The 24,481-nt window shown below is 37.6% G+C and overlaps 1 protein-coding gene across 1 annotated transcript in view; it reads right to left on the minus strand.

Moving 5' to 3' along the window:
* The window catches only part of TSPAN8 (tetraspanin 8), a 36,080-nt gene that overhangs the window by 10,628 nt on the left and 971 nt on the right, over nt 1-24,481 (minus strand). The window contains exons 2-5 of the mRNA XM_079141331.1: nt 14,260-14,322; nt 10,337-10,474; nt 2,064-2,138; nt 1,859-1,966 (exon numbers count right to left, since the gene is read on the minus strand). Of these exons, the coding sequence (XP_078997457.1) occupies nt 1,859-1,966; nt 2,064-2,138; nt 10,337-10,474; nt 14,260-14,322 (384 nt within the window). The remainder of the gene's footprint in view (nt 1-1,858; nt 1,967-2,063; nt 2,139-10,336; nt 10,475-14,259; nt 14,323-24,481) is intronic.

The following is a 24,481-nucleotide window of genomic DNA, read 5'->3' on the forward strand; positions in this document are numbered from 1 at the left end:
AACTCACAACTGGCATTGAGACCTTAAATTCCAGGAACAGTATGCAGCAAATATGACTCAGGACCTAACCCAGAAGCCTAGCAGATACCTCTATTTCATTTTGTCCAAGGGAGAGTCAAGAATGCTCAGCCCCACCCAGTGAAAGGACCAAGGCTGGCCAAATACTCCTGCTGTAAGCCTAAATTAGTCTGTGTTCTAGAATGGGAATGACCCAAGAGGGAAGACAAAGGATGTAGCTATGAAAAAGGTGGGGAAAAAAAGCACAACAGAGAAGGTTAAAAGGGACTGACCTATGCCAGTTTTCCATTCTTGGAAACAGTGGTAACAGAATTTTTATAAGCTAGAGTCTATCCAAATAGGGACTGGTAAATGCTCTGGAAAAAAAAATATGTCAAGCAATAGACATATTCAAAGACAAAGCTGTCATGTATAAAAGGACCCATAGACTTTTTTCCCACCTTTGAACCTCCAGAACAATTAGGACTAAATGATGTAAATTCTAGGGAGGCGAGTATTTGTTTCAAGTTGGGAAGGAACATACTTATCATCAGTCTTGTATAAAAGAGGGATGGGCTAAAACTGACCAACTTTCAGTTCTTCAGTATTTAATTAGTAGATGACCATAAATTTAAAATACTTTAATCAATGAAAAGTCAGGTTAAATACCTATAGGACATAGCCCTTCTTTAAGTTTCTGAGAATTTTTATGACATGCCTGGAGTGAATGCCACATGTACTTAATATTATGGGAATTCTGAATTAAAAAGGTGTGGTGAGGAGGACTTTTACAGAGAAAAATCACATTTTAGTCAAGCTTTAAAGTACACATATTTGGAAAGAAAGAAGAGCAACACGTACATTGCTAGGATCAGGGAATGATATGAGGGCAGGAAGACAGAGTCACTCAAGGGACTGTGAGTAGACAAACCTGGCTGGACTTTAATGGTGATCCTTATTTCTATCTGTCATGGCTTGGATATGGTTTCAGTGTGTTCCCAAAAGTTCCATGTGCTGGAAAGTTGGTCCCCAGTGTAATAGTATTGAAGTACTTTCAAGAGATGAGACCTTGAGGGAGGTCACAGGCCTCCACCATCATGAATGGATTATTGCTGGTCTTGAGGAATGGATGGGTTTCACAGGAGTGAGAGTTCTCAGGAGAATGAGTTGCTATAAAAAAAGCAAGACTGAACCTGCTGGTCTCCAGCTTCCTATCTAACCATGTGATTCTTCTGCACATGCTCCTACCAGTGTGGTACCAACCTCCATGAGGCCCTCACCTGAGCTGAGAAGATGATGGCGACATACTTTTGAATCCTCAGAACTATGAGCTAAATACATCTTCTTCTTTTTTTTTTTTTAATACGGTGTTCAGTCTCAGGTATTTTGTTAAGCATCACAAAACAGACTAAAACACCATCTCCTAGGGCTGTTGTATTAAGTTTGCTACTAAATATAAAATCTGATACAAAGTAAGTAGCAGTGAATGTTAGCTACTATCATTTTATGGAGGAAGAGAGAAATACCCCAATTACACTACTGTTTTAAATAGTAGATAATAAAACAATTATTAGTTTCACCCAATCAAGTCTTAATCTGTCATGAACATATCTTCCTAATCTGTGTCCTAAACTGCTTCATAACTTCATAAGAAGTTATGAAAAATGCAAACTTTTCAGGAGAAGTTTGAAAAAATACAAATATGTTTGAATTTTTCTTATTGCCAGGTGACAAGAATAATTGGTTAAAATCTGCAAAAGGAGATATTTTTCAATCTTTAAGGAATATGCCTATTAAAAAAATTAAACCAACATCGAATAGCTATGTCCAGCTCCCCAAAGGACCTGTGAATTCTAATTACCTCTGTTTGAAATTCAGCCATGATTTTCCGGAATTCTTTTCCTCTTTCACTTGTTTCACTCAAGAGTTTTGCATTTTCATGAAGAGTCTCATTCAAACGGCTCTCAGACTGAAAATCAAAAAGTATTGTTACATTATTCATGTCAGAGATTGTATTTCAAATTTTTAGATTCTCCAAAATTATCAAACATCCTCTGTGTACACACCTTAGATTTGGAAGAAGCTTCCCGGATACCTGATGCCACCTGCAGAAGCAGGATCAGGAACAAGCCTATGAAAAACTGGAGGGGGAAAAAAAAGGAAGATCTGTTACCCTCAGGGTATCCAGTAACATCTGGGACATTTCAGCATGACACTCTCTTGACAACCTGAATCAGATAGCAGTTGAAGTATTAGCCACAATCTTCATTTCCTCCACCCTATGGGTCAAACTCCAAATTTGGGGTCCATTACTACTCAGAAACATTTGTTTCAAAGGCTGATCAAAGAAAGTGGTTCAAACAAAACTTAATTTATAGGATTGTTGGTATAAGTCTGATATTAACGGGAGGAAAGCTTGAAAGCGTAAGTGAATTTGTTGGACTATTATTTCTCCTTCCCTTTCTTCATCAAATACAAACACATGAAAACTCAGTGCTGGCTTCAAAACAATAGCGCCACCACCATCACAATCACATGACATCTTGTAGAGTCCTGACATCTGCCTCAGATCTGCTGAATCATAATTTTGAAAGATGAAGCTCCCAAATTAATGTTTTGTTTTTGTTTTTTCTTAAACAAGCATCTCGAGTCATTAAATTCCCCAAATTTCAAATGATGCCTTATTGTGTTTTGATTAAAACAACACTGGGGTGTTCTTAGAGTCCTATTAAACTCTGCCTCCATTTCTCCTCACAATAAACAGTTAAAAGTGTGTTTTCAAGGACTGACATAATATTTTATTAGAGAAACAACTTTATTTTTTTTTTTCAAGAATTGGCAAGGTTTAGCAGAAACTGCTTATAGATAAAATAGCAATGTCTGTTGTGGGAAGCCATGAATGAACCATGGGCGTGTCTGAGCCATTTCTAAGGCAGAGGTGTACCCTTTGGTGAACTCCTTTTTTTTTTTTTTTTTTTTAATTTTAATTAAAAATCATATATTTACATAGGGCAATGTTGTTTGATTCATTTTGTTATTTTTTTCCCTTCCCCCCTCCCCTCCCACCCCTCTTTTCCCTCTATACATTCCTTTCTTCCTCCATTCTTACCACCCTCCTTATCCCTAACCCTAAACCTAACCCTAACCCTAACACTAACCCCTCCTACCGCCCCCCCATACGTCCTCATCCGCTTATCAGCGAGATCATTCGTCCTTTAGTTTTTTGAGATTGGCTTATCTCACTTAGCATGATATCCTCCAATTTCATCCATTTGCCTGCGAATGCCATGATTTTGTCATTCCTCATGGCGGAGTAATATTCCATTGTATATATATGCCACAGTTTCTTTATCCATTCATCAACTGAAGGGCATCTGGGTTGGTTCCACAATCTGGCTATAGTGAATTGAGCAGCTATGAACATTGATGTGGCTGTATCTCTGTAGTATGCTGATTTTAAGTCCTTTGGGTATAGGCCAAGGAGTGGGATAGCTGGGTCAAATGGTGGTTCCATTCCAAGCTTTCTGAGGAATCTCCATACTGCTTTCCAGAGTGGCTGCACTAATTTGCAACCCCACCAGCAATGTATGAGTGTACCTTTTTCCCCACATCCTCGCCAAAACCTGTTGTTGCTTATGTTCTTGATAATCGCCATTCTAATTGGGGTGAGATGAAATCTTAGGGTAGTTTTGATTTGCATTTCTCTTATTACTAGAGATGTTGAACATTTTTTCATATATCTGTTGATTGCTTGTACATCTTCTGTGAAGTGTCTGTTCATTTCCTTAGCCCATTTGTTGATTGGATTATTTGTATTCTTGGTGTAGAGTTTTTTGAGTTCTTTATAGATTCTGGAAATTATCACTCTATCTGAAGTATGAGTGGCAAAGATATTCTCCCACTCTGTAGGCTCTCTCTTCACATTACTGATAGTTTCCTTTGCTGAGAGAAAGCTTTTTAGTTTGAATCTATCCCAGTTGTTGATTTTTGCTTTTATTTCTTGGGCTATGGGAGTCCTGTTAAGGAAGTCTGCCCCTAAGCCAACAAGTTGAAGGTTTGGACCAACTTTCTCTTCTATAAGATGCAGGGTCTCTGGTCTGATTCCGAGGTCCTTGATCCATTTTGAGGTGAGTTTTGTGCAGGGTGAGAGATAGGGGTTTAATTTCATTCTATTGCATATGGTTTTCCAGTTTTCCCAGCACCATTTGTTGAAGAGGCTATCTTTTCTCCATTGCATGTTTTTGGCACCTTTGTCTAGTATGAGAAAATTGTATTTATTTGGGTTTGTGTCCATGTCCTCTATTCTGTACCATTGATCTACCTGTCTATTTTGGTACCAATACCATGCCGTTTTTGTTACTATTGCTTTGTAATAGAGTTGAAGATCTGGTATTGCGATACCCCCTGCTTCGCTTTTTCTACTGAGGATTGCTTTAGCTATTCTGGGTTTCTTATTCTTCCAGATAAATTTCATAATTGCTTGCTATATTTCTGTAAGGTACATCATTGGGATTTTAATTGGAATTGCATTGAATCTATATAGCACTTTTGGTGGTATGGCCATTTTGACAATATTAATTCTTCCTATCTATGAACATGGGAGATCTTTCCATCTTCTAAGGTTTTCTTTAATTTCTTTCTTTAGTGTTCTGTAGTTCTCATTGTAGAGGTCTTTCACCTATTTTGTGAGATTGATTCCCAAGTATTTTATTTTTTTTTATGCTATTGTGAATGGGGTAGTTTTCCTAATTTCTCTTTCTAAAGATGCATCACTTATGTATAAAAATGCATTGGATTTATGAGCATTGATCTTGTAACCTGCTACTTTACTGAATTCACCTATGAGTTCTAAGAGTTTTCTGGTGGATTTCCAGGTTCCTCTAAATATATAATCATGTCATCAGCGAACAGGGATAGTTTGAGTTCCTCTTTTCCAATTCGTATCCCTTTAATTTCATTGGTCTGTCTAATTGCTCTGGCTAGAGTCTCAAGAACAATGTTGAATAGAAGTGGTGAAAGAGGGCATCCCTGCCTTGTTCCAGTTTTTAGGGGGAATGCTTTCAGTTTTTCACAATTTAGAATGATATTGGCCATGGGCTTAGCATAGATGGCCTTCACAATGTTAAGGAATGATCCCACTACCCCAGTTTTTTCTAGTGTTTTGAGCATGAAGGGATGCTGTATTTTATCGAATGCTTTTTCTGCATCGATTGAAATAATCATGTGATTCTTAACTTTTAGTCTGTTGACATGGTGAATGACATTTATTGATTTCCGGATGTTGAACCAACCTTGCATCCCTGGAATAAAACCCACTTGATCGTGGTGCACTATCTTTTTAATATATAATTTGTATGCGATTTGCTAAAATTTTGTTGAGAATTTTTGCATCAATGTTCATTAAGGATATTGGTCTGAAATTTTCTTTCCTTGATGTATCTCTGTCTGGCTTAGGTATCAGGGTGATATTGGCTTCATAGAATGAGTTTGGGAGGGTTCCCTCCTCTTCTATTTTATGGAATACTTTGAGAAGAATTGGAATGAGCTCTTCTTTAAAGGTTTTGTAGAACTCGGCTGAGAACCCATCTGGCCCCGGACTTTTCTTTGTTGGTAGGCTTTTGATAACCTCTTCTATTTCATTGCTTGAAATTGATTTATTTAAGTTGTGTATGTCTTCCTCGTTCAGTTTAGGTAATTCATATGTCTCTAGAAACTTGTTGATGTCTTCGAGGTTTTCTGTTTTGTTGGAGTATAGATTTTCAAAATAGCTTCTCATTATGTTTTGTATTTCACTTGTGTCTGTTGTGATATTTCCTTGTTCATTCCGAATTTTAGTAATTTGAGTTTTCTCCCTCTTTCTCTTTGTTAGCGTGGCTAAGGGTTTATCAATTTTGTTTATTTTTTCAAAGAACCAACTATTTATTTTGTTAATTTTTCCGATTGTTTCTTTTGTTTCAATTTTATTGATTTCAGCTCTGATTTTAACTATTTCCTGTCTTCTACTACTTTTGGTGTTGGTCTGCTCTTCTTTTTCTAGGGCTTTGAGCTGTAGTGTTAAGTCGTTTATTTGTTGATTTCTACTTCTTTTGTTGAATGCGCCCCATGAAATATATCTTCCTCTCAGTACTGCTTTCATAGTGTCCCAGAGATTTTGATATGATGTGTCTTTGTTCTCATTTATTTCTAAGAATTTTTTAATTTCCCTCCTGATGTCTTCTGTTATCCATTCATCGTATAATAGTGTATTATTTAATCTCCAAGTATTGGAGAAGTTTCTGTTTTTTATTCTGTCATTTATTTCTAATTTCAATCCATTATGATCTGATAGAGTACAAGGTAGTATCTCTGTCTTCTTGTATTTGCTAACAGTTGCTTTGTGGCATAAAACACGGTCTATTTTAGAGAAGGATCCATGTGCTGCTGAGAAGAAAGTGTATTCGTTCTTTGTTGGATGGTATATTCTATATAAGTCGGTTAAGTCTAAATTGTTGATTGTGTTATTGAGATCTATGGTTTCTTTATTCAATTTTTGTTTGGACCATCTATTCAGTGGTGAGAGGGGTGTGTTAAAATCACCTAGTATTATTGTGTTGTGGTCTATTTGATTTCTGGAATTGAGAAGGATTTGTTTGACGTACATGGATGAGCCAATGTTCAGGGCATAGATATTTATGATTGTTATGTCTTGCTGATTTATGCTTCCCTTAAGCAGTATGTAATGTCCTTCTTTATCCCTTCTGACTAGTTTTGGCTTGAAGTCCACATTATCTGAAATGAGGATGGATACTCCAGCTTTTTTGCTGTGTCCTTGTGCATGGTATGTTTTTTCCCATCCTTTCACCTTTAGTTTATGGGTATCTCTTTCTATGAGATGGGTCTCTTGCAGGCAGCACATTGTTGGATTTTTCTTTTTAATCCAATCTGCCAGTCTATGTCTTTTGATTGATGAGTTCAGGCCATTAACATTCACAGTTATTATTGTGATATGATTTGTATTCCTAGTCATTGGACTCATTTTTGTTTTTTGAGATGATTTGGTTTCTCCTTTATTTGGCTATTCCTTTAGGCTAGTTCCTCCCGTTGCTGATTTACATCGTTGTTTTTCATCTCTTCCTCATGGAATATTTTGCTGAGAATGTTCTGTAATGCCGGCTTGCTTTTAGTAAATTCCTTTAGCTTTTGTTTATCATGGAAGGATTTTATCTCATCGTCAAATCTGAAGGTAAGTTTTGCTGGGTATAAAATTCTTGGTTGGCATCCATTTTCTTTCAGGGCTTGGTAAATGTTGTTCCAGGTCCTTCTAGCTTTTTAGGGTCTGGACTGAAAAATCTGCTGATATTCTTATTGTTTTCCCCCTGAATGTAATCTGATTCTTTTCTCTCGCGGCCTTTAAAATTCTGTCTTTATTTTGAATGTTAGGTATTTTCATAATAATGTGCCTTGGTGTAGGTCTGTTGTAATTTTGCATATTTGGAGTCCTATAAGCTTCTTGTACTTGGTTTTCCATTTCATTCTTCAGATTTGGGAAATTTTCTGATATTATTTCATTGAATAGATTGTTCATTCCTTTGGTTTGTTTCTCTAAGCCTTCCTCAACCTCAATAATTCTTAAATTTGGCCTCTTCATGATATCCCATAATTCTTGTAGATTCTGTTCATGATTTCTTACCATCTTCTCTGTTTGGTCAACCTTGTTTTCAAGATTAAATATTTTGTTCAATATCTGAGGTTCTGTCTTCCAGGTGATCTATCCTATTGTTTATGCTTTCTATGGCGTTTTTAACTTGGTTTATTGTTTCCTTCATTTCAAGGATTTCCATTTGGTTTTTTTTCAGTATCTCTAGCTCCTTATTGAAATGCTCTTTTGCTTCCCTTATTTGCTCTTTTAACTGTTGATTAGTGCGTTCATTTAATGCCTGCATTTGTTTTTCATCTCCTCGTTTGCTTCCCTGATTGTTTTAATTATGTACATTCTGAACTCCCTTTCTGACATTTTTTCTGCTGTGCTGTCATTGGGTTTTATTGATATAGTATCTAGGTTAGTTTCGGACATTTTCTTCCCTTGTTTTCTCATATTGGTCAGATGTCAATGGGACTCTGTGATATTGTAGATTTCCTCTATTGGCTTATAGTGACCCTGTAGATTTCCAGCGTATCACCTACCAGCCTTCAGTAGCCAGAAGTCTTGGATTAATTTGATAACGCAGTGCTTCCGAAGAACACTGCCCCTAGCCCGCTACTGGTTTCAGGGAGAGAGACCTGGAGAGGTCTCTTGTTGCCCAGCCCTGGTCCCAGAGTCTGGTTGTAGGTCGGAGGTCTCCACTGGCTTGGTTACTTGTGGCTGGCTCTGTGTAGACAGGCTCTCACTGGGCGGTTTGCCCCGAGAAGCTAGCCTAGAGAGGCACTTCCCGCCGGAGTGGGGCTGGGCTACTTGGGGCAGTCCCTGGCGCCCTGTGCTGGTCACTGAAGCAACCTGCGGGCAGGCCGGAGCTGGCAGCGGGGCGGGCCAGAGCTGGCCGGGGCGAGCTGGAGCTGGCCGCGCTGCTTCTGTGCAGAAGGGCTCTCACTGGGGGGCCTGTTTCGAGAGGCTGGAGGATCTGTCCCTGTGGGAGGAGCCCACTGCCAGATTGCACAGAGCTGCCTGGGGGAGACGCTATCGCCCTGTCCCACTCTAATAAGCCACTCGAATCCGGGCCTGCCGCCCAGCTGAGCTTCGCTGGGTGGGGGAGACTCACCCCGTGGTTCTATCTTAGTCCGAGTCTCTCAATGCCTCCCCTTCTTGAATCCTGGGTTCTGGGGCGACTGGAGATGCAGTCACCCTCTAGTCCGCCATCTTGGATCGCCCCGTGGAAAAAGCCTGCAGCTGGAGGGGGACAATGCTGCCTGGAGAGGTCTCTGGCTGCCCAGCCCTGGTCCCAGAAGCCGCTTACGTGTTGAATGTCTCCGCTGGCTTGGGGACTTGTGGCTGGCTCCCGTGGTTCTATCTTAGTCCGAGTCTCTCAATGCCTCCCCTTCTTGAATCCTGGGTTCTGGGGTGACTGGAGATGCAGTCACCCTGTAGTCCACCATCTTGGATCGCCCCATGGAAAAAGCCTGCAGCTGGAGGGGGACAGTGCTGCCTGGAGAGGTCTCTGGCTGCCCAGCCCTGGTCCCAGAAGCTGCTTGCGTGTCGAATGTCTCCACTGGCTTGGGGACTTGTGGCTGGCTCTGCGTCGAGAGGCTCTCACTGGGCGGTCTGCCCCGGGAAGCTAGCTTAGAGCGGCGCTTTCCGCCGGAGGGGGCTGGGCTGCTTGGGGGAGTCCCGAGAAACAACTTTAAATTAGCTCTGATAAATGCTTATATCACATTTATATCTGAAAATCAATTGATTTCTTCTAAATTTTTTACCATACCCATTTATTATTTTCTACTGTATGTGTTTAAAGTGAATGCTTAGCCAGGTGTGGTGGCACATGCCTATGATCACAGTGACTTGGGAGGCTGATGCAGGGGATGGCAAGTTTGAGGTCAGCCTCAGAAATTTAGCAAGACCCTGTCTCAAAATAAAAAATATATATATAAACGGTTGGAGAGGTGGCTGAGTGAGATAGCAAGCATCCCTGGGTTCAACCCTAAGTACACACACACACACACACACACACACACACAAAAGTGACTGCCTACGGGTTATCACAACGCAGTCTACCTTCCTTGGAATTTTCTAAGTGGCAAAGTTGATTCCCTCAAGATTTTCTTAGCATGGCATGTGGACACTTCAAGATTTGGCCACACTCCACACTCATACTCTCCTATTTTTGACTGAAAATAGCCTCTGTTACTCCCCAGCCACACCCAAAGCCTTTCAGTTACCCAAACATGCCAGCCCTAGACTGCCAGGCTGACTTCCCAGAGACATCATTACCCTCTCACCATACAGACACCTAATTCACCTCTGCCCCTGGCCAGAAAGCTCCCTCTTCTATCCTGGCCCTTCTCCTCTGGGGCCACTCCCACTAGAGCTATTTGTTTACTTACTAATCTTCCCTGGTGGGTTTTAATTATCCTTAGATCTTATGTATCATTTAGCACATTATCTGGCACATAGAGCTATGCAATCATGTTACATGAATAAACAGTGAATGAATGAACAGATGGATAATTAAAATATGACCCTCTCAGAACATCCTCTAATCTAAACCAGGCTAAACCAAATCTAAACAGCATTCTTGTCTACAATCAAATCCTCAAAACAGAAGTTAAAGTTGCATCAATCTTGGCAAGTCTTTTTGACAGAGAATGGGGACAGGAGATCAACCTCAAGAATCTGGGGGTTGGAATGGGATTTGTCTGGAGAACTCACCGAAAGAAGCATGCAGCGATTCTCTTTTATGGCACCATAACATCCCAGGAAACCCAGAATCATGATGATGGCACCTACAGCAATCAAGATATTCACAGAAGCATTGGAGCTAACCTCAGTGTCCCCAGAATTGACAATCTGGAAATTTAAAAAAGAGATATTAGCGACAGAAATTCCCTTCCTCAGTGTTTGTGCTCATTCAGTAAATATCCATTGAGTACCAACTCTGTACAAGACCCTGTTTGGGGGACCTTGATACACTTCCATGATCTAAACTAACAAAAATCAGCCCTCCTATGTTTTATTAAGCTGCCACTTTCCCTGAATAATGTTTCCAACCTTATCTTTTTCTAATACATGTTAAAAGTCGGGTGGAAGAAATGTAAGACTGTTTAAAAACCGTTTTTAAAAGTTCAGAAGAACAGCTTTCACTCTTCTTGATTTGATCTTTAATTCACATATTTTGCATTTATACATAAAGTGGAATATAAAGCATGTGTTTATGGGAATTTAATTATTTTAATTAAAAAAGACCAAGTTCTTCAAATCACTGATATACACAATAGGAATGAATCTCAGACTCATTATGTTGAGCAGGAAAAAAACCTGTAATATGAGTAAATACTGTTTGATTCCATATATACAGAGTTCAAAACCAAGCAAAACCATGGCAATAAAAATCAGAACAGTGTATTCCTTTGAGCAAAGAAGTAAGGAGACAGGAATTGACTGAAGGGGAGATGAGGGACATTTTACAGGTTAATAAAAATGCTTTGCATCTTGATAAAAAATAAGAACAGTTCCTAATATCCATATCAATTCTATCTTGTTCCCAGAAGGCATATTCCAGAAACACTATTTTATGTACTGTTAAGTCATCAGATGAGAGGAAAAGATCCGAGGGCCCTTCAAGATAGGTGGGATACCCATCTGCCATAATTCAGTTCACCCAGCAGCACAGTGAAGATCTGTATTCTTGTCTTGTATTACTTGTTAGTTAAGTAACTAAGTTTGTAATCCTAGCTAGGATAGCCGATTAACCCATTGGGCCCAGTTTTCCATTTATAAAAGGGAAGTGGGTCAGGTCTGTAATTTCCAAAGACTCCTGTCTCCAAAAGTCTATGCTTACAGATAATGTTTCAATTTACATATTTTGAAAGTTTGGTTATGTCCTAAAGATTTCTGTTTGGGGGGTTTTCTGTTCGTTTTATTTTTATAATTGTAGCTAGGAAATCATTATTGTTAATAAACAGGCATGACATCTGGGTCAAAATAGATGGTACAAAAAAGCAATCATAAGGAGGAAAAAAAAAGCTCCATCAGTTCACCATCAAATATTGCTCACCAGAACATTGCACCAGTACAGGCAAATCTAAGGTACCCGGAGGGCTGGAGACTTCCTAACTGGGTCATTAGAACTTAGGATACATAGCCCAGACTTAGAAAGAATAGACCAAATACCTACACAGGAGCCTGGGCAGTGCAGCCAGCACCTGTACTGGGCATTCTGTGAGACAGACCAAGCCCAGTGACCCACAGCTAGGGATTGAGCAGAAACCAGTGTGTTGACTGCCTAGAAGTCCCTGTTCCAAGTCCAGCCCAACAAGTGGCTATTGTTAGGAAGAATGAAATAGAAACAAGTTCAGATGTTTGCTCCCGCAGAGACACAGCAGGGTTTTAAAAGCTGTCTTGGATGAACACTGAGTCTATATGTATCTTAAGACAAGGGGAGACTTTCTACAGGAAGTAGGATGGCTGGGCCTGAAAGAGAAGGATTTGGATGTCCTCTGTGGACTAGAAAGTATCTGCTGGGACAAGATGGCTGCCCACAGGCTTTGCCTCAAGGTGCAAAATTTATCCTGAGAAAACAGGGTCACTCTGAGACACTTTAGCAGAAAGAGATGTCACCTCCATGACAACCTCCTTTTTCATTTTACGCCCATGTTTTCTTAAAATGCTACCTCTGTTTTTCTAGTAATAAATCAACTCTTCTCTCAGTCCTGATTGGTTGTCACTGACTTCATATAAATGCAAATCAACAGTTTCACATGTCAGGCTGGTTAACGTTGTCCTGGCAGATTGAGACTTTCCTTCAGGATAAGAGGCTGACAGCATAAGAGTCAAAATGTAACTAAAGATGCTGTCAAGCCCCATTAGTTCATTCTCATCCCCAGATGTGGAGTCACACCCTCTCAAGGACAACAGTGCTCCTTTAATATGTTCAATGTGTGCCATTCCTTAACAGACTAAACACCACGTTTGTTTACCAGAAACACTTGGGAGAAATCGACTATCAACCAGAAATAAGAAAATGAAATACAATAGAATGCAGACTGCACACACATCTTTAAAATACCAAAAGCACCCTCGAAGCTGTGGCTTTTAGTCTCTGTGCCCAATTATGAGCTCCGAAGTCAGACAGGTTCTACACACTTTCTAGCACTCTCTTTGGACCCAAACATCAGATCCCCAGGCCATTAGGCAGTCAGAGTCGCATTTATCTGAATAAATAATAAATGAAACTGATAAATTAGGGAGTTACTAACTACTTGCTGCCCTGCCCCCAGTCCAGTTTCTTTACCAGGGCAAGGCCCAGAATGTGCAAGCAGCTAATTGCCGTGATGATTCTCTAGATTCTCTAGGGGTAGAAAGAAAATTACAAAAGAAAAAGAGAAAGAGGAAAAAAATAAATAAATTTCCAGAAAGCCAACCACTTTAGGAAAGGAAGCAAAACAGATGTTCATTTGCTTTTAAATCTTTTCTCCACCAGGCTGTGGCCAAAGACATTCAGCTGCCCCACTGTAGTAAATTCTAATAGAAAATGCATTGTCTTCATTACTGGCTTCATACTACCTTTGTAGTTATCAAATAGACATCAAATTTCCTCTTAAAAGGAAGACTTTTGAAAAGACAATGCAATCCTGAATAGTGACAAGAGCATAAAAAAACAAGAACAATTCAACTGCTCTGCATGGAGTAAGAATAATAATTTGAGGAAAAAGGTTACTCCTGACAAGAGAAGGGAAAGAAAATAATGGAAGCAGAGGAACCTGGAGATAGTGCCAGGGTAGCATTATAAGCACTACATGGGAGGGGGGGTTATAAGCATTATATTGATAAACCACCTGCCCACACACTGAGTCCCTGCCTCCTCCTTCCACATTGTGACTCTATGGTATGAAGCAGAAATAACTCATGTGGAGTCCAAAGACTGGAGCCAGAATCAATACTCAGAACTAAACTTCCTTCAAACCTGTGGAAATGTTAGTAAGAGCTTTGTCCCAGGGATGGAAAGGCTTGCAGTGGTGGGAAGGGGTCATTTTGATCTTGTGTAGATAGCAAGAAGGTGGGCTTCCTCCCAGCTACCTGCTGAGTTGCACTAGCATGATCAGCTCCCTGTTGTCATAAGGGGTTGCCCTCAATGCTAGTTGCGACAGGTCTACTACCTTTACGACACTGATGCACATTCTTCTCTGAGGAACATCTCATGTTCTTTCCTTTGGGGCCAAGCACCTTGGGATCAGCTAAATTATTGTCGGTACCTGGTGCCATAAAAATTGTTCTTCTGGGTGGGCAGGAAACATGGTCTATATCCTCAAGCTGTGTCAGACCAGCCTTAAACAACAGAGAAGGAATCAAATTTCCACATTGGCCCCTTCCTACCTTCAGTTCCATTGAACTCTTCCTAGTTGTGGGATAATACCTCTTCCACTCTCCAGAAGGTTGTTCTATGCACAGTGATTACTTACTGTGTCCCATGCACATAGTAAGTGATTTTGATTGAATTACAAACTTAAATTATCGGTATGATTACATGAGGCAGTTAAGAAAAGACTTCAGAAATATTTATTATTATAAAAATTGTCATTGCTTTCATCATTATAAGAGAAACTGCAGGGCAGAGTAGATTATTTTATGTTTACCTCTTTATTAGCTTTGCTTACTCGTATCCATATTGCTACTGCCAGGATCAGCATACCACATAGCTGCAGAAAAGAAACAAAGAATGTTAGAGAACAATTAAGATAAAACGAAATACTATTTCCATACACCCCATCCTTCTGGTTGCAATAGTTTGTCATTAACTGTACATTACAGTCTGACAGACACAACTAAGGCATATTCATGCATAGGTAATTGCTAAAGTATTATAATTCACAAGTTTGACAAGAATACCTCTGCTTCTTATTCATAGTCCATTTATAATCTATAGACAAGAAGTCATCTCTACTAACAGGAGAAAAAGTATTTTCTATGATTTTATTCTAATAATGTATTTTTGTTAGATAATTGCACACAAAAGGGTAAGTCACAACAGTTTGAATGTAAAAGATCCTTATTGTGCCCTTGGGTTTGTCACTGAGAAGCTATCTTAGATCAAGGAAGAAGGAATAACCAATTACCAAATATTCATTCAAGATTCAAGAGGGAGGTTGAAGTTGGAATCAAAAGGAAACAGTAGAACATTTGACAAAACGTTCAGTTAAGTAACAAGGTTGTATATCAACCAATACTTTTTGAACCTAAATAAACTTTTAAAAAATAAGCTTACCCAGAGAGAAGGAACAATGGAGAACAGTACTTAAAGTCTTAAATTCCTTTAATGACTTTACCAGATTATTTAATTTGGAGAAAAGCCAACACATAAAATGGGAAACACATTTTATTTTAGTGTTACGGAAAACCCTTGTCTTTCAGGGTTTTAAAACACACACACACACACACACACACACACACGCATACACATAGTGGCTTCAAAAAACCCAAAGATTTATTATTAGATAGATATGTTGAGAGTAGCCTGGTAACATACCAGACTTGGAGGACTTTCTAGACTTTCCAACCTTTCTGAGCTCTGACAAAGAAACATCTGAGTTCTCCAAAATGCATTGACCTTGGAGCATCCTTGTTTTTATGCATGAGTGAGCCATATGCCTGGAACACTCAGCAGCACTATTAATGGTTTCTCATTAAGTTTGCAATGGAAGTGAAGTCAGAGGCCTTGTTACCAAGTAGAAGTGCAATGAGCAGCTGAATAGTCATGGAATCTGTGCTCCCTAAAAGACCTCGAAAATCATCCAAATTCTTCATTTTGGTTAAAGAAACTGAAATCCTGAGAGATAACAATCACATCATAAAACTTCAATGCAAGTCTTAACCAATTCACCCCTACTGCATGCTTCAACTCCTATAAAATAATTGCAATCATTCCAATGAGATTGAAAGGCAAAGTTCTTTATCATTCACCAAATAACCTACGCAATGTAATTATTTTATACACACACTAAAGTACAAACAATTGAAAAACAAAAATAGCTTTGGAGCTTAAAAAAATCTCCCTTACTTCTTCATGCCCAACCACCTTCCACAAAATTCTAATTTCATTTGCAAATGGAGATAAGTGCTCATTATCTTTTTTAGCAGTTCTTTGCTAATAAATCTGTGCGAAAATTTTGTCAAAAGATAATGAAACCCTCTGAGATTTTCAGTAATTTTAAACCAGTGGATTTGTTTCTTTTATTTGATTTGCTAACTGATATTTTTCTTCTTTCACAAGTAGACTTACATGGATTGCCCTGATAGTCTCTCTAGCTCTTAGCTTTGACTAAAATTAATATTAATTATCCTAACAGCTAATTGTGATCAGAATGCTTACTGGTATTTACTAAGGTGTCAAAGAGGAAACTTTAAGAACCTTACAGAGTAGGTTTTTTAAAATACCCACTCTTTTTGTTTGTGTTACTATTTACTTCCCTTTGGTGAAGTAGTTAGAAATTAAACTATACATAAATCTTATTAAATCAACCAAATATGCCAATCAAGTAACAACGTTTAGTCTTCTCAGTCACTGAACATTGTCTGTGACATCAATATGGAAAAGAAGGAATATCAAATGATTTCAGAAGTCTCGAATATTTTGCCCAACTTCAATCTTCACAATTAAACAAAATTCTTTGAGATTTTGAAATTGGATAAACTTTCATTTATATCCCTCTCTCTCTCTCTTTCAAACTTTATTTTTAAAATAAAAAGAAATACATCATTCTCATCTGATTTGGAGAAATTCACATATAAAGATCACAGTCTAAATGCCACAAAATTATTCACAAATGTTTTGATTGACTTTAAAATTAATTTTTTTATCAAATGTGATCATTCTAGAATCATGATTAATAGTAAATTATTTCATTTTCCTCTTTGAAGATTGAGCATCATAATGGTTCTTTGAGTCCTTTCCATAGTTTGGCCTTCAGGGTTTGTCCCTTGGTTTTTCATACTGATTTAAACAACTTAAAGTATGAATTAAGAAAGAAGTATCTAGCTGTATCCTACTTTCTATTGGTAGATTGTGAAAGGAAGGGGGTTAATACTTTGGACTCTGGTCTGCCATCAGTGACTCTGTAGCACTAAATCAGCCTACCTTTTGTCCTGCTTCAGGTTTCTCTATGAGGAGAATCCTTGTGGATTTCACTCAGCTCTCACAGGACATGTTGCTCTTTATGTAATTAGAATATAGTTGGTCTGAATCAACATCCTAAGAAGTTAGGCAACTTTGGTGTTTATTATGGATATGCAATGGACTGATTTGTATCCCTCAAAGTTCTTACGTTGAAGCCCTAAATTTTAGGGAGACTGCATTTGGAGATAGGAGTTTTAGAGGATAACTAAGATTATATGAGGTTATAAAAATGGAATCTTAATCCAATAGAATTGTGGCCTAATATGAGGGATGGGTCTTGCTCTCCACTAACACCGCTAAGGACAAATTGTAGAATGCGGATTCATCCTCTTCTCTCATAATGTGTCCTCCAATCATCCCTCCCACTTCTATCTTTTGATTTGAGTGTTTATCAAAGTGTGTTTGGAGGATGCTAAAAATGGAAGAAAATATATAGTGCTATATGCCATGCAAAGGAGTGGATCGTGAGCTATATCATTATTGGTCTGAAAGGAACCAAATGATAAGCATAAGATGACTCTTCCTATAATATCCAACTGGATAACTATGAGATTTGTATGTACGATAACTTCAAAACACTAAAGTGACTCCATGACTCTAGGAAGCAAGGATCCTGACTGCTCTACTATATTAGGACAGTGCTGCTGCTGCTGCTGCTGATGCTATTACTATGGTTATTAATTTTTAGTTTCCTTCTTTTACTGAACATCTATTATTTAAAAGTCTAGTTCAACTGCATTCTGGTGGTAGAATTCAGAATGTAAAATTGCTACTTGTGAAAAGTTTTTGCATTTTCTCCACCAATTTCTAAATATCCAAAAATACTAGAAAAGATAATAAAGTTTCAAGAGGGCATAAACACTTTTAGAAATCTATTAAATATACCTTGTTCATTATATCCTTTATATATTCTGTATCCCTGTTTTTCTTTTCCTTCTTGAGCCATCAAACACTGAGAAATGTATAAAATTAGATTAAGAGTGTTTGTGCTTACTACTAGGTATGTCTAACAGTATTTACTCCACAGAACCTAGTAAGTGCTATATTTGTCCTTGGGTTAAGCTTCAGTAGTTGTCACTAAATTGTTATTTTTTTTCCGATGATATCTCTTCCCTTTGAAAACTATTTTCTAAATTTACACTCCATAATAAAAATACTGCTATTTAGAAAAGACCATTGTTAGCATGATTTTCCCATGTTTACCTACTTTTAGTTCATACCTTAATCATTTGGGATATGTTTTAGTAAGTTTTACAATACAAATATCTGAAGACATCTTTGTCTCTCCTTCACATGCAAAAGTCTTTACGTATTAAGCAGGCATTGCTCGCCCCACTGTCTTCTGACATTCAGTGTTGCAAAAGAGAAGTCTATGGTAAGCTTTGCTTTTGTTCATGTATTGTTTGCTGCTTCTTTCTCCTCCTCCTATCCTTATCCCCTTCTTCCTCCTTCTTCCTTTATATCTAGACCTTTGTAATAATTTTACCTTTAGATCAAATCATTTTTTTGATATTTATCTAGGTGTAGATGTCTTCTCTCATTGGGGCAAAAAGGCATTTTCCAGCTATAGATGAGGTATATTTTTAATTCTACATATTTCCATATATTAATTTGGTTATTGTTTTTGTTCCATTTATTATGTCCTCTTTTTCAGGCAAACAACTTGTGTGGGGTTTCCATTCTGTTTTTTTTGTGTGTGTGTGTGTGTGTCTATCACTTTCCTTTTTATTTTCCCCTTGAGAACATCTCAATTTTAGGTTCTACATCACTGTTTTTGTTTAATGTGGCATCCACATTGAATTTTTATTTTACTATTAAGTTTCTAATTTATTCAAAGTTTCTATTTATTTTTTCAACTTGTCCTCTGGTTTTCCACTTAACTTTATCTTATCTTCTGGCCTCTGACCACTGTTTAATGGGTGGGGGTGGCAGTTATTTTCTGACATCACATTGTAGATACCAATTTCCAGATATTGACTTCAGAACTGTGAAGTGTTTCTTTCAGAGATGTGTGTCTGTCCTCTAAGTCTTCAGGGTAACATTATCTGATAAAAATGTCAACAGTATTTTTTATGAGTCCTTATGCTAAATTTTTCTTTATTCTTGCTGAAGAAGATGGGCCCTATTCCGATATATTATTCATTGAGAACAGGATAGGTGCTTCGCCTCACTTTCTAATCATATGAGTTATGATTCTTCTCAGACCTCCTGCTGGAGGAATGGTTGCTACATACGGGTGTGGCCTAATGTGGTTCTGATGAACTAAGATAGTCTTCTATCCTTTACATAATATCTGACTTTCCAGTCCTTTAAATCGCTGAGGTTTAAATCTTCAAGCAGATTCTACAATCATGTTTTTGTTTTTTTTTTTTATCTTCTGCCCTAAATGAATGACATTTTTTGTGTCAATGAGTGTCATGTACAGAGTATACATGATATTTTGGGTGCATTCATGCATAGTTTCTACATCCGTTAAGTAAAAAAAGTATCAGTACAACTACTGCAAACTCTAATTTTAAATAGCTCTAGATTTAGGGCAAAGAAATAAACCACCCTTCTTTCTGAAACAAATAAGTCCTGGGTAAACACTAAATCACTAAAATTCCTATAACTTCAAAATATGTGAAGAGATATGAATGTTCAGCATTTTATTTGCTTTCAAATGTTTTACAAAACATAAAATGATGAAAACTCAGCCAAGTGTGGTGGCACACACCTGTAATCCTAGTGGCTCAGGAGGCTGAGGCAGGAAGATCACAAGTTCAAGGCAAGCCTCAGCAATTTAGCAAGACTCTAAGCAATTTAGGGAGGCACTGTCTCAAAATAAAAAATAAAAAGAGCTGGGGAGTGAGTCAGTGGTAAAGCACCCCGAGGGTCAATCTCTGGTACGAAAAACTTTTGTTTAAAATGATGCAAATTCAGAAATGTTCTTATCACATTGTTTCCAAATTACAACTTCCATTTAAGTAACAGATGGAGACCTGTACATGTATTTGGAGATCCTAGGGCGAGAATACAAATACTAGTCCATAAACCACAGGTCTCTATGTGGAGAAGCTATAACTCAAGATAGTAAGCACAGAAAAAAATGTGTTTTATCTTCCTACTTTAACAAATGTGTATGCTTAATGACCTGGAGGATGAGGTTTGATTTAAAATTCTCAGATTTCTTGGATGTTGTGGGAGAGTCAACACCTTTTCCCACCCACACTCCTTCCTCTGTTTTGAGCTCCAAGGGACCCAACACAAGTGAATGTGGATACTTCAGTCTACAAAGGCAAGTTAATTTCAAGACCATAATCTCTCCTAGAAAGTAGCTTGTGCAGTCCCTGGTAGCAGGTTTGAAGCCATTTGAGCAGGGAAATATGGGGTCCCAGGTACCCAAAGTGGAGTCTCAGAGTGGGCATATTTTCTCTATCCCTACAGATTCCTGTCCCTGTGAGGTGGGTTAAAATCACATTTAATTTTAAAAGCTCATTATGTATAAAATACTATCACACCTGATTCTAATACTCTCAAGTTAAAAAGCAATATGACGATTGGAATCAGAAAAAAATGTATTTTGAACTACTGTTGTACGTCAGATCTTGGTTTTAGGCTTTCATACTGTGTCTTAGCTAATTCTTTGTAAAAGAAAAATTATCATCTTCCTGGAAAAATTATCATCTTTTATTTTCAAATGCAGAGACGAGGGCATAGAAAAGTCATTGAACATATTTCAGGTAACAAAGCAGGACAGAAGCACATCTGGTGATATTCAGGTCAAGTACTCAGACACTGGGCTCTAATGCCTTTTGTTATCAACCAACACTAAATGTATAATGTCAGGCAACTTCTGTTTTTACCAAGTTCACACATTTCAGCCACTTTTAAGTCTTTGTCTTGGGGCATCATCTATGGACAGAATAAAATATAATTGTGTCTGATTATTTTTAATATACCCCTATCTCAGTTATGTTTGCTTTGCTTCCAGATTTTTAATCATTCTCAGCACATCCAATCTAGAGGCCCAGGCACAACAAAAAACACAATAGACACTGAAATGCTGGTTCCTGGGTTCACGCCACAAGCAGAGTCTTCTGCTCTGTCCAAGTCTCCTCATGCATCGGCTTCCTTCAGTTGCTAACACCTTTGCCTTCACAGCTTGGCTCCTTCTCTTCTTGCCTCCTTGGGATTGGTAATCCTACCTCACTCTATTTTGCCTCATTTAGAGTTTTCCTGTCCATATCTCTCTGTCTCCAGTCATTATTATACTGCATTTTCCATTGGAAAGCCCCATTTTCCATGTTTACCCAAATCTCTAAGAAAGTCTAATTATCTACTGTACTCTCAGGTCTGAACTTTCTGAGAGGAGCAAAAGAAATGAGGGCATTTCATCAGTTTTTTTCACTTTTTTTTTTTTTAGTACTGGGGATCGAACTCAGGGCCTTGTGCTTATGAGGCAAGCACTCTATCAGCTGAGCTATCTCCACAGCCCAATCATGAGTTTTTAATTAAAGACTTAAAGAGGTTTTGCACCTATAACTTCTCTATCATCTGTAGCACCTCAAACTCTCTAATTTGCAGCAAACTCTAGAATGAATGGTTAGAAATGATTTTTGTATTTGCATATTTCTCCTCAATTAGTAATTCTAACAAATTGAAATTCCTGCATATTTATGTGACCTATTTCAAGTTCTCCCCCAAAAGAAACTGGTATGTTTAGTTTAAATGACCAAATGCATATCTTAAAGATATTTCAACATCTGGCCCCACTTTACAAAAACTTAGTTTTGAAAGTTACCCCAGAAAGAATGCATTTGAAAACATAAGGCCATGGGCATCTACAAGAAAACCACATCAGTGGGACTGTTAAAATTTTTGCTTAAGTAAACATTAAGAATGTGACAAATTGCTAATTTCCTATGAAGGACCATAAAATCCTAACAGCAAGCTATGGGTTGGGGGTAGAGGGAAGAGTAGAAATAGAAACATTCCCTAATCTCAGATACCCAGCCTACTCAGACACTCAGATTTTGATTTTAAAATACTGATGTCACATGTTGGCTAAGGAATAACCAATGATCTTTAAAACCATTGCTCTAGTTTTTCTTTCTGAAGGATTCCATTTCAGGATTTCTTACACAAAGATTATAAAATCCAAGATGCAGGCTGCCAGGAAGAGATCCTGAAGGAAGTTAGAACTATCTAACTGAAATCTACAGCATCAGAAATATTTTGTGTTATCAGAGAAACAGATAATGGTAATCATAAAATCGTCAGAGCTCCCCAGAAAAGCCATGACAGTGTCTGGGTACAACATGGTACAGACTTCTACAACTGACCTTGAACCTCAATCTTAAATAAATAACCCCAGACCTATGACATACTCCTTTCTTAGATTGTCTTTATCATTTGGGTTTAAAATTCAGATCTATTCCAAGTTCCCAATTAATTATCTAATAATAAGGTGTGTGGGGGGGAGGGGGATTAACAACAGTTACCAACTTGCTTTTATGCAAGAAAGATATATTTTTTATTGTTTTCTAATTTAAGATTGTTATTGGTTTGGGTGCTTTGGGATATCTTACTAAAATTGGAGCCATCAATTTATTAGTATAAAGTTATTAATATATTGATAGTTGGTTTGTTTAAAAGGACCACATATATTCTATATCATAGAAAGAAGACAGTGACTGCAGTTCTTAGGATTTCCTGGAGAAATAACTGATTACAAGTCAGGGCAGGAAAATGCAAATGATCTTGGAGCATCTTGATATACCACATAAGGAAGAAATTATCAAAGTTATTAGGATCATATCAACAAGACTCAGAAGCCAACTTGAAGAAGCTCCTAATGGTCAAACATGGAAAAATGACACATTAAAAAGGATAAGAACTGTAATGGAACTTATCATTTCATAAGGATACTTAAAGAAAGACAAACATCATTGCTGAATGATACTAGTAAGCCAACTCATTGTTTGAAAACTGGTAAATGAAGAGTAAGAAAGAAGTACTTATGCTGCTTTTTATTTACTTATGTATGATTGATACACACACACACACACACACACACACACACACACATACATACATACATATATACTGGGTACCACTGGCAATCTAAATATTCTTAGTAAATGAGAATATTCTCCTTATGGAAAGTATTCCAGCTAATATATGCAGAAAAGTTCATAGAACTAGAATATCAGCAATTTTCACCTCTCAATGAATTAAAAATGGAGCACTTGAGCATCATTACAGAAATGTGACACATGGTTTGCCTCCTGATGAAAGAACACACTACCACTTATGATGTAGTTGTGCAAAGAAAAATACCAAACCTAAGGCTTATGAAACTATCTCATGTAACTATTAACTTTCAGATAGTACAGAGAGACATATTAAATTACACTTTGAGTACACAAATAGGAAAACTCAGACCATAGAAAAATGTAATAAGCCAAATAGCACATACCACTATATAAAATTTGAGGGGGGAGAAAAAAGATGAGTTGGAGGGAGAATCTACAGATTGACTAAAAATGACATAGAAACATATCAATCAGTCACAATGTGTGGACCTTACTTGGATCTGAATCCTAACAGAAATATTTCTGAGGCACCTGGAAATTGGAGCCCTAGATGGATATTTCATAATTGATTAGGAAATTCTTATAAAGTTTTTAAAGTATGATAATTATATTGTGGCTACACTTTTTAAAGAAGTATTTTCTTTCAAGTATATATATCAAAATATTGATAAATGAAATGGCATATTTTAGATTGCTTCAAAATAGCAGGGGACGGGGAAATGAATGAGCATGAATAAAGAAAGATTGGCTGTGGATTCAAGGCTGTTGGGATTGGGTGATGGGGTCAGTTAGCTTATTTTATCTTTTGTGAATGTTGGCAGGTCTCCATAATAATCAGCTAAAAACAAAACCAAGCCAAAGAACATAAGCATTTCTTTCTTTATATTCTACTCCCAATGTTTTAAATATTTCAAGGGAAGAAATTTATCAGAACCAATGTTAGAAAGCACATATGTGCATGAGCTTCATTTAATATTTTCAGAAGCAGTTCATTTTTTGAGGGAAAGAAGAAAGTACAAAGAACAAACCTTCTTTTTATTTTATTTATTCGTATACTCCTTTATTTAATTTACCAGTATGTCATCTGTATTCATACGGGCTACTGACCATTAAATGGAAAGTCATTCTATGCAATAAAGCTGTACTCATGTAGTTAAGTTTAATAAAGTTCATCATTATTTTAATAGTATATAAATTTACCAACATATAGATACTGGCTGGCTGCTTACTGAAGGCAACCAAATGCAAAAGCAAAAACAGAATTCTATTCTCTTTGTACCATGTAATCTATTTTTCAATCCAGCATACAACATGATTTTTCTTATTTAAGCACTATTCCACTAATTTACTTTTGGACAAAAAAAAGCTGAATTATATATGCTAAAAATGATAAGGTCACTTTCCAACATCCCAGCCTGCCCTTTTCACACCTTGTTTTTCCATTTCCAATGTTAGATGCTACTTAAAACTTCCTTGCTAGTCTATGTCAATAGGCTTTCAAGAGAAATATAATTTGCTAAATACAAACCCTGCCACTTAAAAGGTAGGTTGATGACACATCAAAATTCTGATTTTTATAATCTCTATACATATCCACTAGCCTAACCT

The sequence above is a fragment of the Sciurus vulgaris genome (assembly GCF_902686455.1).
Source record: "Sciurus vulgaris genome assembly, chromosome: 5".
NCBI lineage: Eukaryota > Metazoa > Chordata > Mammalia > Rodentia > Sciuridae > Sciurus > Sciurus vulgaris.